This window comes from Dama dama, chromosome 2 (assembly GCF_033118175.1).
Source record: "Dama dama isolate Ldn47 chromosome 2, ASM3311817v1, whole genome shotgun sequence".
Taxonomy (NCBI): Eukaryota; Metazoa; Chordata; class Mammalia; order Artiodactyla; family Cervidae; genus Dama; species Dama dama.
In genome coordinates, this window is record NC_083682.1 from 9259512 (window position 1) to 9278413 (window position 18902).

Genomic DNA, 18902 nt, shown 5'->3' on the forward strand with positions numbered 1-18902 from the left:
AATTATACCAAAAATAAGGGAACCATAGACAACAGCAAGATAAGACAGCACCAAGCAGAGCTCACACGGGGTCGCAGAGTCAGACACAACTTAGCGACCAAATAACAATAACAACAGGCCCTCTCAGCCCCTTGCCCTCCGGGCTTGTGATTGGAGTGGCAGCTCTGAAGACCTCTGAATTGCCTTCACGGTCATTCTTCCATGACCTTGAAGAATAGCTTTGCTTCTGTTGAGATGGCTGATCCATAACAATTTCCTTATCAAGCAGTCACTTGGTCATCCCCTTATAGTATTTTAAATTATGTATGCTTACTTTTTAAAAACATGAACATAAAAAATCACAAAGAAAAAGTAATCACTTGAAATTTGACCACTTAAAGTTCACCATTGTTACCATTTCAATGAATGTATTTTCAAAAAGAACATAATTTTCTATTTGCCAGTGATCTATGACATCAAAAGTATCATGCACTAAGTTTACAGATATATTGGTGTCTGCTTCTGGATTTCTTTTGATGTCCAGTTGCTTATGCTATAATGCTCTGACTTTTGAAAATTTATTTAGAGTTCATCACATGGTGCTCCTTACATGAACCTGCCATAGTATTCCTCTGTTTCTGAATCATCTTGTCTATTAATAATTTATTGATAAATTTGAAACTGTTTTGACTCCTTCCCCCCAAAATGGGATTGTTCATGGAATTACATATTCTCATTTATTATATGTTTAATTACCAATTAATGCAATAATTGTAAATGAGATGTATTTCTCAAGTGTATTTTCTTGCCATTTTGTAGATATAAAGGAGAGATCTACTCCTGGAGACATTTTTTCTTCATGTTTTTTTCTTCCTCACCAGCAAGGCCATGAAGAGCCTTAAAATTTTGTCACTTTTATGTAAGAATCTTTTTCATTTATTTTTCTTGAGAATCTTTGCCTGAAAAACCAAAGGAGAAACAACAAATTAACCAACCGATCAGAAAATAAGAATAGACATTATGAAAGAGAAAAAATAAGTTTGGATGCTCTCCTTGTACAAGTGCAAACTGATCCCTAAGCATCAGCTCCTTTCATTGTTGCTGTTGAGTCACTAAGTTGCAGATTCCTTACTGCTGAATCAGGGTGTTTCAGTGGTGACTCATTGGTAAAGAACTCTCCTGCCAATGCAAGAGACACGGGTTTGATCCCAGGGTCAGAAGGATCCCCTGGAGAAGGGAATGGCAGTCCACTCCAATACTCTTGCCTGAGAAATTCCATGAACAGAGGAGCCTTGTGGGCTACAGTCCATGGGGTCTCAAAAGAATCAGACATGACTTGGTGACTGAATGACACCAACTGTGCAGGCACAAAGAAGCACTTGAAAGTGCTACTCACATTTGGTCTTTTTGGATTCTCACCTTGTCGTTTGGATCTCTGGCCAATGACACCTCTGATAAGTCAAGAACTGGGTTAAAAATCTAAAGGAATTCACCACTTGTTATAGGTTCAATTGTGTACCTTCCAAAGTATATATATTGAAGTCTTAACCATCTACCTCAGAATATGCAGTTATCATATTTGAGAACAGGGTTGTTGCTGACTAATTAAGATGAGGTCAAACTGGAGTAGAAAGAGCCCCTGATCCAATATGATGATGTTCTTATAAAAAGGAGGAACTTGAGACATAGAGACATGCCAGGGGGATGTGATATGAAGATAGGAGCTATTTTCCACTAGCCAAGGATCTACCAGAATCCAGGAGAGACCTGGAACAGACCCTTCTCTAGAGCCTTCAGAGGATGTAGAGTCCTGCCAACAACTTGAGCTCAGACTTTCAGCCACCTGAAATTTGAGACAGTAAATTTATTTTGCTTAAGTCACTCAGTTTGTCAGATTCTACTGTAGAAGCCCTATGAAACTGACACAATGTTATAGTTTTAAAATGCCTTTTTCAAAAAAATAAAAATAAAATAAAACGCCTTTTTCAGTTTCTTATTATCCTCAATCTTTGCATAACTTGTGGCAGCAAAACTGACTGAATCTTACAGCCACATGCAAACAAATAACTTTTTTTTACTACCTTTCCACAGAAAGTCCTTAACTAAATGTGATTTTCCTAACAATGCTCCTTCACTGGTCATCCCATTTCTTCCCCCTCTATCCCAAGCTCTTATGGATCTGAGGATCATGATCCCAATATGAATGTGTGTTTTTCATGAGGACAGGTAGTACGTAAAATCATAACAGAGCTAATTACCATCACGTCAGCACTAAAACTACCAATGAGAACAGGGCAGAGGGGATCTCTGCAGTCCAGACTAGAATTCACAATGGATGGAAATGACCTTGCCTCTCATGAAGATAATGGCCCAAGATGGGAGTATCCCAGGCAAGGATCTGCCTCCCGAGTGATCTGAGGGACTCATGTGGTGCGTTGCCTTTCTCACCCACAGATCCAAAGCACGCAGTCCCTCCCAGGGGATGGTAGAAGGTTTACTCACTTATTTTCCACATCCTGGATGGTGTCAGGAATGGGCAGAGTTTTGGTTTCAGGTAGGAGAAGAATGAGAAGGCCAGCAACGATGGGAAAGGCTCCATAGAAGATCCAGGGCAGGGTGGGTAGATACACCACTAGGGTCATCAAGAGGGGAGCCAGGGTTGCCCCACACCTACTAACTAGCATATCTAATCCTACAGCTTTTGCCCTGAAGGAGTAAATGACATGATGTAGCAATTCAGTAAATGTCTGCACATAAAATTTGTGAGATATTATTCTGACTGGGTTATGAAATGCAACAAAACACAATTACTATATTCATAGTCATGAGCTTGATGATAAACCCTTGTTATTGAGATTTGCTCCCTGGTTTTCTAGCTGTCTTTGTCAAAGTGTATTGATACATTTTCATCATTTTGTATGGAATGTTACACATTGCCCCTATAATAATAAGAGATCCAAAAGATTAATGAGAACATACATTGAATTACTGCTCAGAACAATACACAGAGCAAAGTCAGGTTTTTCAGTTAACTTTGGCTATAGTTGCTATTGATATATTATTACTATTACAAATGGTTAATTTATAAATTAAAGATCTTATTGTGTTCATTCCTGAAATAAGCATCAGTTAGACTGGAAAGTCATACTTTGGATCCTGGCAGAGCATCCATAAACTCTTACCTGAGGAGAGTGGGGATGAGTTCAGCAGAGTGGACAGAAAGAGCAGACCCAGACGCAGCAACACAGCCAATTCCCACACTTGCCAAGGCCACACGCAGGGTCTGCATTTCTGGAGACAGGAAGACCAGCAACACTAAGAAATCTGGGCTGGAGGAATTGGCATCCACCAAATTTACTCAGGAAAAAAAGACAACTATGGCTTATTGATAAGTTTGAAATATACCATAGAATATATATATCTATATATGTGGATAAACTGAGAAATGTAAAATCATCAATATATGTGGTAAAATTACACAAAACTATCCAGATTAACTGCAACAAATCCATCTGCATACCTGAGATTTGCAAGGAAAAAAAAAAAGGAAAGAGTGTAGCAGAAATTTGCTTTCACTAATTTGGTCCAGTATTTGCAATATCCTTATTGTTGAAGTTAAGACTGTGACATGGATGATTACTGAGTCTAATGTTTAGCTCCAATCTTGAGAAGTTTACAATTAAAGTGCAGGTTTTAAAGTGACCAGTCATCCTGGTTTTTCTGGGAACTTGAAGATTTTGATAATGTGAGGTTTTCATTGATAAAATCAGAAAAGTCCCAGGTAAACCCAAATAAGTCAATCAACCTAGTGTAGATACAGCATTGCCTTGGGGGTAAGTATGACACCAGAGAGTAACAAGACAGTACTGCTCTACTAGTGGACAGACTGAGGAGAAGCTAGATCTACATTAATGTTAGACATGAAGAACCTAAAATCAAAGCCTCTAGTTGGGAAAAATTGTCAAAATTAGGGAACAATTAAGAAAATTTAGGGGAATCAGTTTTCTGCACAGGATAAAAAGAAACGTAATTATAACTGGATAATATTGGAAAGAACTCCTTGGTAAAGCAGTATTATTAATGCATTATTGATGATCTTCTGAGGAGCAATAAAAATACCTATCTGTAATGCTGTGAGTCACATTTGTGCATTGGAGACAGTGAAGCAAATCGCCCACTAAGTTTCTCCGAATTATTACATATCATTATTCTATTAACTTATAAAGTAATCTGACAGGGAATGGACAAGGATTTTTCTCAGCTTCAATTCTTGTTTCTACTTCACCCTCTTTCCCTACTTGAAAAAGAGGATTCTTTTTTCATTTCCTGGGAGACTCTCTTCAGCAAGAACTGTAGTCATAGTGACTCAAGCTCACAGTCATATGCGGATACATAGAAATGGGGAAGTAGACCAGTCATCAAAGATGGTAATGAAGAGCCCAAACAGAGGGCGTGGCCATAGTATGCTCTCATGTGGGATATAATTGCAAGGCCTCATCCCTCTCTACTTGTTATTTAATGTGTGAATGGGAAAACCACAAGCGAATGATTGCTGTCCTAGAGAGACTACCTGGAATGAATGGGACCATTTTCCAGACGTTTCCACTATGTGATGAAAGTAAATATATGTTTGAGCTGCCCATTACTGACCTTTAGCTCTTTTCTCAAAAACTTATTAGCAGAGTTTTTCATCAGTTTGATTTGGGGGAATACTTAACCTTTCATTAGGACCTCTTTTTACTCCTGGCTTCAGACAAGTATGACCAAACAAACCTTGAAGAATGAGAAAAAGACCCTTCCTTTCCCCAAAGTCCAGTCTTCTCTCACCTTGGGGCACAAATGTGTTGACCAAAATGGAAATCCCCACCAGGAACGTGAGAAACATCTGGGTTGGTCGACGGCCCATGTGATTCAGGGGTAAAACAGCAAGACTTCGGACTGAGACAGTGAGAGCTCCAAAGATTACCTGGAACAGGAAAATATTGCTCCCAAAGTGCTGTAGATTCATAAAGATGCCAAAATAGGGTATTGTGGTTGCAAATCTGTAGTGAAAAAAAAAAAAAAGAAAGACGTAAGCCATAAGACTTACAGCAAAGGTACTATAATTGGTGATTATATTCACCCAGGCAGCCAATGATCAACGTTAAACAATAAAGGCCCTATCTGACTTGTGTAATTCTTCATTTTAAGGTGAAAAGTCACCATAAAAATTACATGGCTGTATATGAAAATAACACTTTTTCTGACATTCTTTTGTCTGATTTATTAAACACAAATATGACAGCAACAGGAAACATAATGTGACTCAGTCTCCAAACAGGATGGTATATAATATTTGACAATAGAAGCATTAATAGTAAAACTTAGAAATGAAGGAAATAATTTTTTTTTGAGGGTTGTCTATATGCTGTGAGTCCTCCCTCTCCTCACCCAATCCCAATACTGCAAAGAATTTCTATTTTCTCAACTAGTGGTTGAAACTGGAAAATACTGTCTGTGTCCCCTTGACTTGACAGCATAGTGTCCTGGGGATTAACACAGTTCTATGAAATTTAAAGTTCATCCTGATATTTTAGGGCTAAGAGACAGTGTAAGAATACAGGAAAGCAAACATACACCAACAGTAACATCAGAAATGGAATCAAAGGATCTCCCTTCAGATTTTACCCAGAAAACATTTAAAGGAAAGAAGCCCACTTTAATGATCTACTATACCTAGAGAGAGCTAGACTTAGTACAACTGCTGCTGCTGCTAAGCCAGTTCAACTGTGTCCAACTCTGTGCGACCCCATAGACGGCAGCCCACCAGGCTCCCCTGTCCCTGGGATTCTCCAGGCAAAAACACTGGAGTGGGTTGCCATTTCCTTCTCCAATGCATGAAAGTGAAAAGTGAAAGTGATGTCACTCAGTCATGTCCAACTCTTAGTGACCCCATGGACCACAGCCTACCAGACTCTTCCATCTATGGGATTTTCCAGGCAAGAGTGGGTTGCCATTTCCAGGCAACTGGAGTGGGTTGCCATCGCCTTCTCCTAGACTTAGACATTAAAATAGAAGAAACATCACAGATCACAGTATTCCAAGAAAGGTGTCTGATGACTGTCATCTTTACTTTTTCCTTCCACTCTGATTTTCTAGGATTTAGAAACACAAGTCTATGTCCTAGTGAATATGGAAAAGTAGAAAATGCATGTGTTGTGAACTTAGTTGCTCAGTCATGTCAGACTCTGTGTGACCCCATGGACTGTAGCCCACCAGGCTCCTCTGTCATGGGGATTCTCCAGGCAAGAACACTGGAGAGGGTTGCCATGCCCTATTCCAGGGGATCTTCCCAACCCAGGTCTCCCACATTGCAGGCAGATTCTTTACCATCTGAGCCACCAGGGAAGCCCCCCAAAAACGGGAGGCACTAATTTCCATGTGAGTATTATTTGGTGTGTTTTCCTCATCTTCTATCTCCCATTTAGTGCCTCAGTGCTTCTTCATTATGAAAAAGCATAATGAAGTTAAATGCAGAAATGGTCTGCTAGGATATGTCTGGGAAGAGATCAACTATGAAATGCAATAGTCACTTACCTAAGCTTGTCAGTGAGTCTTTGTTGTCCTGTATGCTTCTTGTGCATGAGAATTCAGTATTCAAAAATTAAGAATTAAATTTAAAATTTCTCCTCCTGACTCTACCAAAGTAAGTACTTATATCCCCTCAAGAGACAATGACCAAGATCTCCTTACAGAAGCCCTTGTGCTAACACACAAATAAAATGTATCCAAATTTGAAACCAATAAAAGTCCACCAACATTGAAGTACATAAAGAAATTATAGTGTATTCATCTAATGAAAACTGAAGCACTAGGGAGGAGAACCACCCAATGTTACATGCAGCAGAATGGGTGAATCTTCAGGAATGAGCATGAGAAAAGGGGGCCTGTTACAGAATCCTCGTATCATTTACATTATGTGAAGGTCAGGATCAGGCAAGACTCTTCTGCAATGAAAGAGACCAGAGCAGTTGGACAGGTGAGGGCCGTGAGGAGAGAACAAGAATGAGGCAGTGGTGGAGGTGGTGGTGTTTATTATTGTACAGGATAAGTGAGGGGAATCCTGGGGTATCAGGATTTTCCTGCTTTGATCTGGAGGTTGCTACATTTTTACATATTGAAATATTCATTGATCTGTAGATATTCATAATATCTTCAGGTATCTATTGGCAAAAATTGCTTCAATTAAAATTTAAAGAAAAAATAAGCCCCCAAATCTACACTGTGACAGAAATTCTCAATGTAAACCTTCACTGAAGAGACTGACAGAATAATATAACCAACTCTACTTCATATGCTAATTTCCGTGGCAGTATTATTTGGTGTGTTTTCCTCATCTTTTATCTTCAAATCAGTGCCTCCCTCTCACAACACTGTTGTAATTAATGAAATAGCTTCATGTCCCCACTCTTTGAATGTTGCTATGTAAACCTATGTTTTATCCAGTAGTCGTGTATGGATGTGAGAGTTGGATCATAAAGAAGACTGACTGCCAAAGAATTGATGCTTTCAAACTGTGGTGCTGGAGAAGACTTTTGAGAGTTCCTTGGATAGCAAGGAGATGAAATCAGTTGATAATAAAGGAAGTCAGTCCCAAATATTCACTGGAAGGACTACTGCTGAAGCTGAAGCTCCAATATTTTGGCCAGCTGATGTGAAGAGCCAGCTTGTTTGAAAAGACTCCGATGTTTGTTGGAAAAGATTGAAAGCAAAAGGACAAGGGGGCTGGAGAGGATGAGATGGTTAGATAACATCACTGACTCAGTGGACATGAGTTTAAGCAAACTCCAGGAGATAGTGGAGGACAGAGGAACCTGGCGTGCTATAGTCCCTGGGGTCACAAAGAGTTGGACACGACTTAGCAACTGAACAATAGCAACAACCACATGCATTCTGTAAAGCCCACCTCACAAAGTAGAGAATACAGATGTTTTTACGCAGGTTGGGTGTGCGGAACAAGTCAAACACAGTAGGTTTGGTCTGTGCTGCCTCCAGCTCCTCCTGCATGGTCGCTTTCAAGCCCTTCAACAACAACAAATACATATCACTTGCTGACATAGTGCCAGGTATTGTGATGAACACTGGCACCCAATAGGATAGAAGAGATACATTCTCTTTCTTTGTCGTACAACAGATGACACATGCAATCACATATGTGAACATGATATGAAGGAGGATCTAGGGAGTTAAGGGTGACTCCAGGAAGTTACACAGCAAGAAAGATTTTTTTAAAATGAGGCCATGGCAGAGGGAAGTGGGCAGGGTATCCATGAGAGCACGTAGGCTGCAGGTTCAAATCAGGAGATGAACTAAAAGAAGAAGTCTTGTCCAGTGTTCAAAGCTCCTTTTATAAGAAATGGGCATGAAAGACCAGGAAATTGAGCTTGCATTCTCAATTAGATGGCCTTGTTAGAAAAGCAGTTTGTCTATCTCAATAAGGAGGAGGCAGGTATTAGTTCACGACTTCCCTCCAACCCAGTGACCACCTTGCCTTTCCGGCTTACCTCCATACTCAGGATTTCTTCAGCGTTCTTTATTCCATTTCTGTGTGCAACTTTTTTAAGTTCCTTTAAGCCCTCATCTGGTTTATTGGTGACAATCAGCCACCGTGAAGATTCCACCAGCCACCTGATGAAAGAAGAGCAGACAGGTATAGTCAACCCTTCTTTGCTTATTTGCTATATGATTATTGACAACATGTTTTATGTCTCCCACCTACTATCCACGACATCAACTAGATGTTCATTTGTGTTAAACTAATTCTGGGAAAATATGAGAGTGATACTCCATGCCAGGATGACAGACTTGGAGACAAATTGCCTTTATGCTTATTCAGCAGGAGTTTTTCCTAGAAGTTGATGAAGGTTAAACTAGAGAGTGCCTCACATACATAATTCCCTCTCAAAGCCTGACATGGGATCTAGCAACTATGTGCACATAATATGTATTCTTTAAAAAAAAATACCCCAGGCTTCCCTAGTATCTCAGTGGTAAATAATCCACCTGCCAATGCAGGAGACCTGGGTTTAATCCCTGTTCTGGGAAGATCCTACATGCCGGGGAGCAACTAAGCCCATGCACCAAAACTATTGAGCCTTTGCTCTAGACCCTAGAAACCACAACTGCTTAGCCCATGTGCCACAACTACTGAAGTCTGTGTGCTCCAGATCTCCTGCTCCGCAACAAGAGAAACCACCCCAGTGAGAACCCATGCCCTACAATGAAGAGTAGCCCCTGCTGGCCGCAACTAGAGAAAAGCCCATGTAGCAATGAGGACACAGCATAACAAAAATAAATAAACAAATAAATTAAAAAAAAAGAAGAAGCCCCAGTTATGTATGGTAGAGGTCAAAAAATATTTTAAACACATGTACACCCATGGCTGATTCATGTGAATATATGGCAAAAACCACAACAATATTGTAAACTAATTAGCCTCCAATTAAAATAAATAAAATAAAATAACTACCCCCTCCAAAAAAATAAATAAATACTTCTGCCACTACCAACAGTGTTGGTATCTAACTACACATGTGAGTCACATATTACATGTGCCTCAATTTTCTCATCAGTAAAATGGGAACTGGAGGCCTAGCTTCCTTTTATGGTTTTTAAGAGGATAGAATGACTGAGCACGTGATTCTGACATGGATTACACTGTCCCCCTCTCTCTGAACTCATCTCACTGTTAAATCTATAGTCATCTTTCTGTGATCTATTAAATCTGATTCTTCCTAGAATGGTTTTAAGTGTAGGAATGAATTTGTCCATTTAAAAACTGTTTGTTGGGGCTTTCCAAGATGGTAGGGGAGTGGGTGGACAGGAAGTACAACTCTCTCCACAGATGCATCAGGAATACCTCTGCAGATGCAAAAGTTCTCACAGAACACTGGCTGAACACTACTAGCAGGAGACCTTAGTCACCAGAAAGGACCATACAGAGCCACACATAACTGGTTAAGATGAAAGAAAGAAGGGAGAAGGAGAAGGAGAGCAAGGAGGACCAGATCCACACCCCAGGGTGGGGTAGTGGAAAGAAAGGAGAGATTCCCACATCCAGGGAAATCAGTTGGGACAGAAGGGAAGAACTTGAGGCTGTCAGAAAAGGATGAACCAGCTGATCTGTGACAGTCTGAATAGAGTGAGAACCACACAGACAATCTGTGCCACAGTCCTACATACCCTAGACTGGAAGGCACGTCCACAGGTATGCAGGGGGTCTGAGAGCTGGAGCCTAGGGATTGGAGAGCAAACCCAGGCAAGGACTGCTATTGGCTAGGGGAGATGTCTTAAGGGAATAAAAGGGAGAAAATCCACAACAGGGAATGCCCTTGGAGGAAAATTGGACTGCCGTGGAAGCAGGGTGCTACTGCTGAGTCAAATGCAGGGAGTAGAGTGACCACTGTAGCGTCTCTCTCCCCACATACCAGCCTGGGCTACCTAGCAATAGAGAAGAACCAGCCATGGCTGCCCATTGCCTGCCTGCCTCTGGAGGTTAGGGAAAGCAAACAATAGAGTCTTATCTCTTGCATCCATGGCCGCTGGCTTCCCTGTACCCCGGGCACCACCAGCCTCCCTCAATTCAAGAAGCTATGGCACCTCCATGCCTGGTCCCCACTGCAGCAGACCTGAGTCCTCCAGGGCAGCCTTAGGAGCAGACTCCTGTGAGTGGACCACATGCAGAGTTGGTGATAAAACCACAGGTGAGCACCAGGGGCAGGGCAGTTAAGTAAGAGGATCAAAAACTTTTTCACCAGCTGCTCAAGCTGCAGATTAAATACCCAACATCAACTAAAGACTCTGCATCTATGGAATATATGAGAGTATAAGGAATGCTCCCACAAAAGAAAATGCTCTAGCTCTGGCAGCTGTGGATACTGATGGCAAGCATACATGGGAGGAGGGCCAAATTAGAGTCTCAGCTGTCCTCACAGCAAGTCTAGAGATTAGCCCTCCCCAGCATTGGGGGGTCTTTTGGGAAAGCGGTGGTGGGCTATGGCTCATGGTGGGGCAAAGGACACCAATGGCTGAGACCCTAGGAAAACATTTATTATTGTTTTTGTGTTTTGATTTGTTCCATTATCACTGGGTCAGGAAGATCTCCTGAAGAAGGAAATGGCAACCCACTCCAATATTCTTGCCTGGAAAATCCCATGGACAGAGGAGCCTGGTAGGCTACAGTCCACGGGGTCACAAAGAGTCAGACACGACTGAGCAACTTCACTTTCACTTTCACTTTGGCTATTTTTGAAATTTCTTTGTTCTCTGCTGTAGTGGTTGCTGTCTTTATTATTATTATTTATTTTTTTGGATTCTTTTTTAACCATACTTTTAATTTTTTAAATCTATCTCTACTTTTACTTTGGGTTTTTGTTTTTTGTCACTTTTTTCTCCTTTTATTTATTTATTTTTCCATTTATTTTTATTAGTTGGAGGCTAATTACTTTACAATATTGTAGTGGTTTTTGTCATACATTGACATGAATCAGCCATGGATTTACTTTGGTTTTCTGTTCTGTTTTGGGGGGTTGGTTCTTTTCATTTTGTGGGGATTTCTTTTTATTTTTTAAATATATATATATACATACATATATATCTTTTATATACTTCTATATTAACTTTGCTTTTCTGTTGTTCTTTTTTTAAAATCATTTTTCCACGCTTGTTTTGTTTTCTTTGCTTTATTCCTCAGCTGGCACTCTGCTTTGGTTTTATTTTCTGTTCTGTATTTTTGTTAGCTTTGTTTTTAATTAGTTGATCTCATTTTGGGTTTCCCTTGTTTGTCTGGTTGCTCTCTTGTACTTTGCTTTCTTGGTTTTGTTTTGGTTTCTGGTGTGTGTGTGTGTGTGTGTGTGCGTGTGCATGCGTGTGTGTGCGTGTGCTGACGCACGTGCATGCACATGCTTATGTTTCCTTTGCTCTTGTTTCTGCTTTTTAGATTTTGCTTTAATATTTTTCAGGGTTTCTTTTTTGTGCATCGTGGTTTTTTTTTTCTTTTTTATCTTTTATTACCATGATGAATGGTTTGTGGGGTATTGATTCCCTGACTGGAAGTCTGGCCTGAGCCTCTAGGGTGGAAGCACCGAGTCCAGGACACTGAACAAAGGATTCCTTGCCCCAGGGACTATTAATCAGTGAGAACTCCCATAAAGGCCTCTATCCAAATCCAAGACCTAGTTCCACCCAACTGCCTGTAGGAACTAGCGCTGCACACCTCATGCCAAACAGCAAGCAAGATAGGAACGCAAACCAAGTCATCAGCAGACAAGCTACCTAAAGTCATACTAAGCCCACAGACACCCCAAAACACACCACTTTACACAACCCTCCCATCAGAGGGAAAAGATTCAGCTCCACCCATCAGAATGCAGACACTTGTCCCTCTCTACACAAGGCACTAGACCAACCTCACCCACTTAGGGGAAAGACCAGAAACAAGAAGAATTATAACCCTGCAGCCTGGGGAAAGGAAAACTTAAACACAGAAAGTCAGACAAAATAAAAAAGACAGAGAAATATTGTGCAGATGAAGGAGAAGGTAAAAACCCACAAGACCAAATAAACAAACAGGAAATAGAAAATCTACAAGAAAAAGAATTCAGAGTAAGCCTAAGGATACTGGAGTGGGTAGCCTGTCTCTTCTCCAGGGGAACTTCCCAACCCAAGAATTGAACCAGGGTCTCCTGCATTGCAGGCAGATTCTTTACCAGCTGAGCTACCAGGGAAGCCCAGTGATAGTAAAGATGATACAAAATCTCAGAAATAGAATGGAGCAAATGCAAGAAACACTTCATAAGGACCTAGAAGAAATAAAGAATTAAAAAAAAAAAAAACAGTGATGAACCACACAAAAACTGAATTTAAAATACTCTAGAAGGAATTAACAGCAGAATAACCGAATCAGAAGAATGAATAACTGAGCTGGAAGATAGTTTGCTGGAAATAACTGAAGCAGACTAGAATGAAAAAGAGAGTTAAAATAATTGAGGACAATCTCAGACACCTCTCAGACAATATTAAATGCACACATTCAAATTATAGGGATCCCAGAAAAGAAAAAAAAAGAGAAAGAGAAAGGGGTAAGAAAATATTTGAAGAGATTATAGTTGAAAACTACCCTAACGAGAAAGGAAATAGCCAATCAAGTCCAAGAAGCACAGAGAATCTGATACAGGATAAACTCAGTGGAGAAACATGACAGACACATATTAATGAAATTTGAAAAAAATTAAACACACAGAAAAAATATTAAAAGCAGCAAGGGTAAAGCAACAAATACTATACAAAGGAATCCCCGTAAGGTTAAATCTGATCTTTCTGCAGAAACTCTGCAGGCCAGAATATAATTAAAGTAATGAAAGGAAAAAAAAAAACTACAACCAAAAATACTCTACCCAGCAAGGATCTCATTCAAATTCAATGGAGAAAACAAAAATTTTACAGACACGCAAAAGTTAAGAGAATTCAGCAACACCAAACCAGCTTTACAACATATGATAAAGGAACTCCTCTAGGCAGGAAATCTAAGAGAAGGAAAAGACCTACAAAAACATACCCAAAACAATTAAGAAAATGGTAAGAAGGATATAAATATTAATAATTACCTTAAATGTACATAGATTAAAAGCTCCAACCAAAAAATACAGATTGAATGAATAAAAAAACAAGACCCATATATAAGCTATCTACAAGAGACCCACTTTAGACCTAGAGACGTGTATAGCCTGAAAGTGAGGGGATGGAAAAAGATAATGCAAACAAAAATCACAGGGAAGCTGGAGTAGCAATACTCATAACAGACAAAATAGACTTTAGAATAAGGACTGTTATAAGAGGCAAGGAAGGACAGTACATAATGACCAAGGGATCAATCCAAGAAGATACAAGAATTGTAAATATTTATGCACCCAACAAAGGAGCACCTCAATATATAAAGTAAATGCTAACAGCCATGAAAGGGGAAATCAACAATAACACAATAACAGTGGGGGATTTTAACACCCTACTTACACCAATGAACAAATTACACAGAAAAAAAAAATTATAAGAAAATGCAAGCCTTAGGTGACATATGAGAACAAATGGACTTAATTGATATTTACATGACATTCCATCCAAAATCAGCATAATACACTTTCTTCTCAATAGCATATGGCTCTCCAGGATAGATCAGATCTTGGGTCACAAACCAAGCTTCCATAAATTTAAGAAAATTGAAATCATATCAAGCATCTTTTCTGACCACAATGCTGAGATTAGATATCAATTACAGGGAAAAACTGCAAAAAACACAAACACATGGAAACTAAGCAATACGCTTCTAAACAACCAAAAGATCACTAAAGGAACCAAAGAGAAAATAAAAAATACCTGGAAACAAATGACAGCAAAAACACAGTGATCCAAAACCTATTGGGCCACCCAAAACCTATTGGGTGGTTTTGTTCAGTTGCTCAGTCATGTCTGACTCTTTGCAACCCCATGGACTGCAGCATGCCAGGCTTCCCTGTCCTTCTCTGTCTCCCAGAGCTTGCTCAAACTCATGTCCATTAAGTCAGTGATGCCATCCAACCATCTCATCTTCTGTCTTCCACTTTCAATCTTTCCCAGCATCAGGGCCTTTTCTAATGAGTCAACTCTTTGTATCAGGTTGCCAAAGTATTAGAGCTTCAGCGTCAGCATCACTCCTTCCACTGAATATTCAGCACTGATTTCCTTTAGGATTGACTGGTTTGATCTCCTTGCAGTCCAAGGGATTCTCAAGAGTCTTCTCCAGCACCACAATTTAAAGGCATCAATTCTCTGGTGCGCAGCCTTTTATGGTCCAACTCTCACACCTATACATGACTGCTGGAAAAACCATAGCTTTGACTAGATGGACCTTTGTCGGTAAAGTGCTGTCTCTGCTTTTTAATACACTGTCTAGGTTTGTCATAGCTTTTCTTCCAAGGAGCAAGCCTCTTTTAATTTCATGGCTGCAGTCACCATCCACAGTGATTTTGGAGCCCAAGAAAATAAAGTTTGTCACTGTTTCCATTTTTTCCCCATCTATTTGCCATGAAGTGATGGGATCAGATGCCATGATCTTAGTTTTTGTATGTTGAGGTATTATGTTTCTTTGGGGGTGGGGTGGAAGGATGTTTAATACTGTTGAGAGTTTTTAGGGAGGGTTCCAGATGGAAGAACAAGCACCATTTCAGCAATGTCAAATTAAGGGCCAAGTCTAGCAATTCTCAAATTATAGTGAGCAGACATTTCATAATGCAAGCTTGTTAAAAATGCAGATTTCTGGGCTCATCGCTCTTAATCTAACTTGTCAGCTATAGTGTAGGCCCTAAGAATGTTGAGTTTCAAACCAGCTTTTAACTCTTCCCTTTCAAGAGGTTCTTTAGTTCCTCTTCACTTTCTGCCATTAGAGTGGCGTCTTCTGAATATCTAAGGTACTTGATATTTCTCCTGGCAATCTTGATTCTAGCTTGAGCTTCATCCAGTCCAGCATTTTGACTGATGTCCTCTGCATATAAGTAAAATAAGTAGTGTGACAATATATAGTCTTGATGTATTCCTTTCACAGTTTGGAACCAGTCTGGTCTGGTCCTAACTGTTGCTTCTTGACCTTCAAACAGGTTTCTCAGGAGGTAGGTAAGGTGGTCTTTAAGAATTTTCTGCAGTATGTTGTGATCCACACAGTCAAAGGGTTTAGCCTTTGAAGCCAATGAAGTAGATGCTTTTCTGGAATTCTATTTCTTTTTCTATGATCCAATGGATGTTTTCAATTTGATCTCTGGTTCCTCTGCCTTTTCTAAATCCAACTTGAACATCTGGAAGTTCTTGGTTCATGTACTGCTGTAGCCTAACTTGGAGAATTTTGAGCATTACTTTGCTACTGTGTGAGATGAGTGCAATTGTGCAGTAGTTTGAACATTCTTTGGCATTGCCTTTCTTTGGGATTGGAATGAAAACTGATCTTTTCCAGTCCTGTGGCCACTGCAGAGTTTTCCAAACTTGCTGGCATATTGAGTGCAACACATTCACAGCATCATCTTTTAGGATTTGAAACAGCTCAATTGGAATTCCATCACCCCCACTAACTTTGTTCATAGTCATGCTTTGTAAGGCCTGCTTGACTTTGGGCTCCAGGATGTCTGACTGGACACTCATTCCAGCAGGTGAGTGATCACACCATCATGGTTGTCTGGGTCAATAAGATCTTTTTTGTATAGTTCTTCTGTGTATTCTTGCTACCTCCTTTTAATATCTTCTGCTTCTTTGAGGTCCATACTCTTTCTGTCCTTTTTTGTGCTCATCTTTCCATGAAATGTTCCCCTGATGTCTCTAATTTTCTTGAAGTGTCTCTAGTTTTTCCCATTCTATTGTTTTCCTCTATTTCTTTGCACTGATCACTTAGAAAGGCTTTCTCACCTCTCCTTGCTATTCTTTGGTACTCTGCATTCAGATGGATATATCTTTCCTTTTCTCCTTTGCCTTTGCTTCTCTTCTTTTCTCAGTTATTTGTAAGGCCTCCTCAGATAACCATTTTGCATTATTGCATTTCTTTTTCTTGGGGATGATTTTGATCATTGCCTCCCTACAGTGTTACAAACCTCCATCCATAGATCTTCTGGAACTCTGTCTATCAGATCTAATCCCTGTAATCTATTTGTCACTTCCACTGTATAATTGAAAGGGATTTGATTTAGTTCATACATAAATGGCCTAGGGGTTTTCCCTACTTTCTTCTATTTAAGTCTGAATTTTGCAATAAGGAGTTCATGATCTGAGTCACAGTCAGCTCCCAGTCTTGTTTTTGCTGATTGTATAGAGCTTCTCCATCTTTGCCTGCAAAGAATATAATCAATCTGATTTTGGTATTAACCATTGTAATGTCCATGTGTAGAGTCATCTCTTGTGTTGTTGGAAGAGGGTGTTTGCTATGACCAGTTCATTCTCTTGGCCAAACTCTGTTAGCCTTTGCCCTGCTTCATTTTGTACTCCAAGGCCAAACTTACATGTTACTCCAGGTATCTCTTAACTTCCTATTTTTGCATTCTAGTCCCCTATGATGAAAAGGAAATCTTTTTGGTATTAGTTCTGGAAGGTCTTGTAGCTCTTCATAGAATTGTTCAACCTCAGCTTCTTCAGCACTAGTGGTTGAGACATAGACTTGGATTACTGTGATATTGAATGGTTTGCCTTAGAAACGAACAGAGATCATTCTGTCATTTTTGAGATTGCACCCAAGTACTGCATTTTGGACTCTTTCGTTGACTATGAGGGTTACTCCATTTTTTCTAAGGAATTCTTGCCCACAGTAGGAGATATAATGGTCATCTGAGTTAAATTTGCCCATTCTGGTCCATTTTGGTTCACTGATTCCTAAAATTTTGATGTTCACTCTTGCCGTCTCCTGTTTAACCACTTCCAATTTACCTTGACTCATGGACCTAACATTCCAGGTTCCTATGCAATATTGTTCTTTATAACATAAGACTTTACTTTCACCACCAGACACATCCACAAGCAGGCACTGTTTCCACTTTGGCTCAACCTCTTCATTCCTTCTGGAGCTATTTCTCCACTCTTCTCCAGCAGCATATTGTTCATCTACCGAGTTGGGGAGTTCAACTTTCAGTGTCGTATCTTTTGCCTTTTCATGCTGTTCATGGGGTTCTCAAGGCAAGAATGCTGAAGTGCTTTGCCACTCCTTTCTCATTGGACCACATTTTGTCAGAACTCTCCACCATGACTTGCCCATCTTAAGCGACCTTACATGGCATGACTCATAGTTTCACTGAGTTAGACAAGGCTGTGATCCATGTGATCAGTTTTGGTTAGTTTTCTGAGACTGTGGCTTTCATTCTGTCTGCACTCTGATGGATGAGGATAAGAGGCTTGTGGAAGCTTCCTGATGGGAGGGACTGGCTGTGGGGAAATCTGGGTCTTGCATTCAAAACCGATAGAATGCAGCAAAAACAGTTCTGAGAGTGAAGTTTATAGCAGTACAATTCTACCTCAAGAAACAAGAAAAATCTCTCAAATAAAGAACCTAATCTTACACCTAAAGCAATTAGAAAAAGAAGAATAAAAAGGGGCCAAAGTTAGTAGAAGGAAAGAAATCATAAAAATCAGAGCATAAATAAATGAAGAAAATAATAGTGATGATCAATAAAACTAAAAGCTGCTTTTTGAGAAAATAAACAAAATGGATAAACCATTATCCAGACTCATCAAGCAAACATGAAGAAGACTCAAAGCAATAAAATTAGAAATGAAAAATGAGAAGTTACAAAAGATACCACAAATATACAAAGGATCAAAAGAGACTACTATGAGCAACTATATGCCAATAAAATGGACAACCTGGAAGACATGGAAAAACTCTTAGAAAAGTACAACTTTCCAAGACTGAACTAGGAAGAAATAGAAAATAGAAATAGAAAATATGAACAGACCAATCACAAGCACTGAAATTGAAACTGTGATCAAAAATCTTCCAACAAACCAAAGTCCAGGGCCAGATGGTTTCACATATTATAACATATGTCTAGAGAAAAGCCAACTGTCTATCCTTCTCAAACACTTTCAAAAAATTGCAGAGAGAGGAACACTCCCAAACTCATTCTACAAGGCCATCATCACCCAGATACCAAAACCAGACAAAGATATCACACACAAAAAAGAAAATTACAGGGAAATATCACTGGTGAACATAGATGCAAAAACCCTCAATAGAATACTAGCAAAATGAATCTAACAGCACATTAAAAGGATCATACACTATGATCAAGTGGGGATACAATAATGCTTATACAGAAATCAATCAATGTGATGCACCATAGTCACAAATTAAAAGATAAAAGCCATAAGACAATTTCCATAGAAGC

At 39.7% G+C, this 18902-nt stretch overlaps 1 protein-coding gene across 1 annotated transcript in view; it reads right to left on the reverse strand.

Annotated features, from left to right (window-relative positions):
- Positions 1–877: 877 nt before the first annotated feature.
- Positions 878–18902, reverse strand: part of LOC133066077 (solute carrier family 22 member 10-like) — a 34351-nt gene continuing 16326 nt past the window's right edge. The window contains exons 5-10 of the mRNA XM_061156795.1: positions 8523–8646; positions 7925–8040; positions 4807–5021; positions 3162–3270; positions 2482–2685; positions 878–938 (exon numbers count right to left, since the gene is read on the reverse strand). Coding sequence (XP_061012778.1) covers positions 878–938; positions 2482–2685; positions 3162–3270; positions 4807–5021; positions 7925–8040; positions 8523–8646 — 829 coding nt within the window. The remainder of the gene's footprint in view (positions 939–2481; positions 2686–3161; positions 3271–4806; positions 5022–7924; positions 8041–8522; positions 8647–18902) is intronic.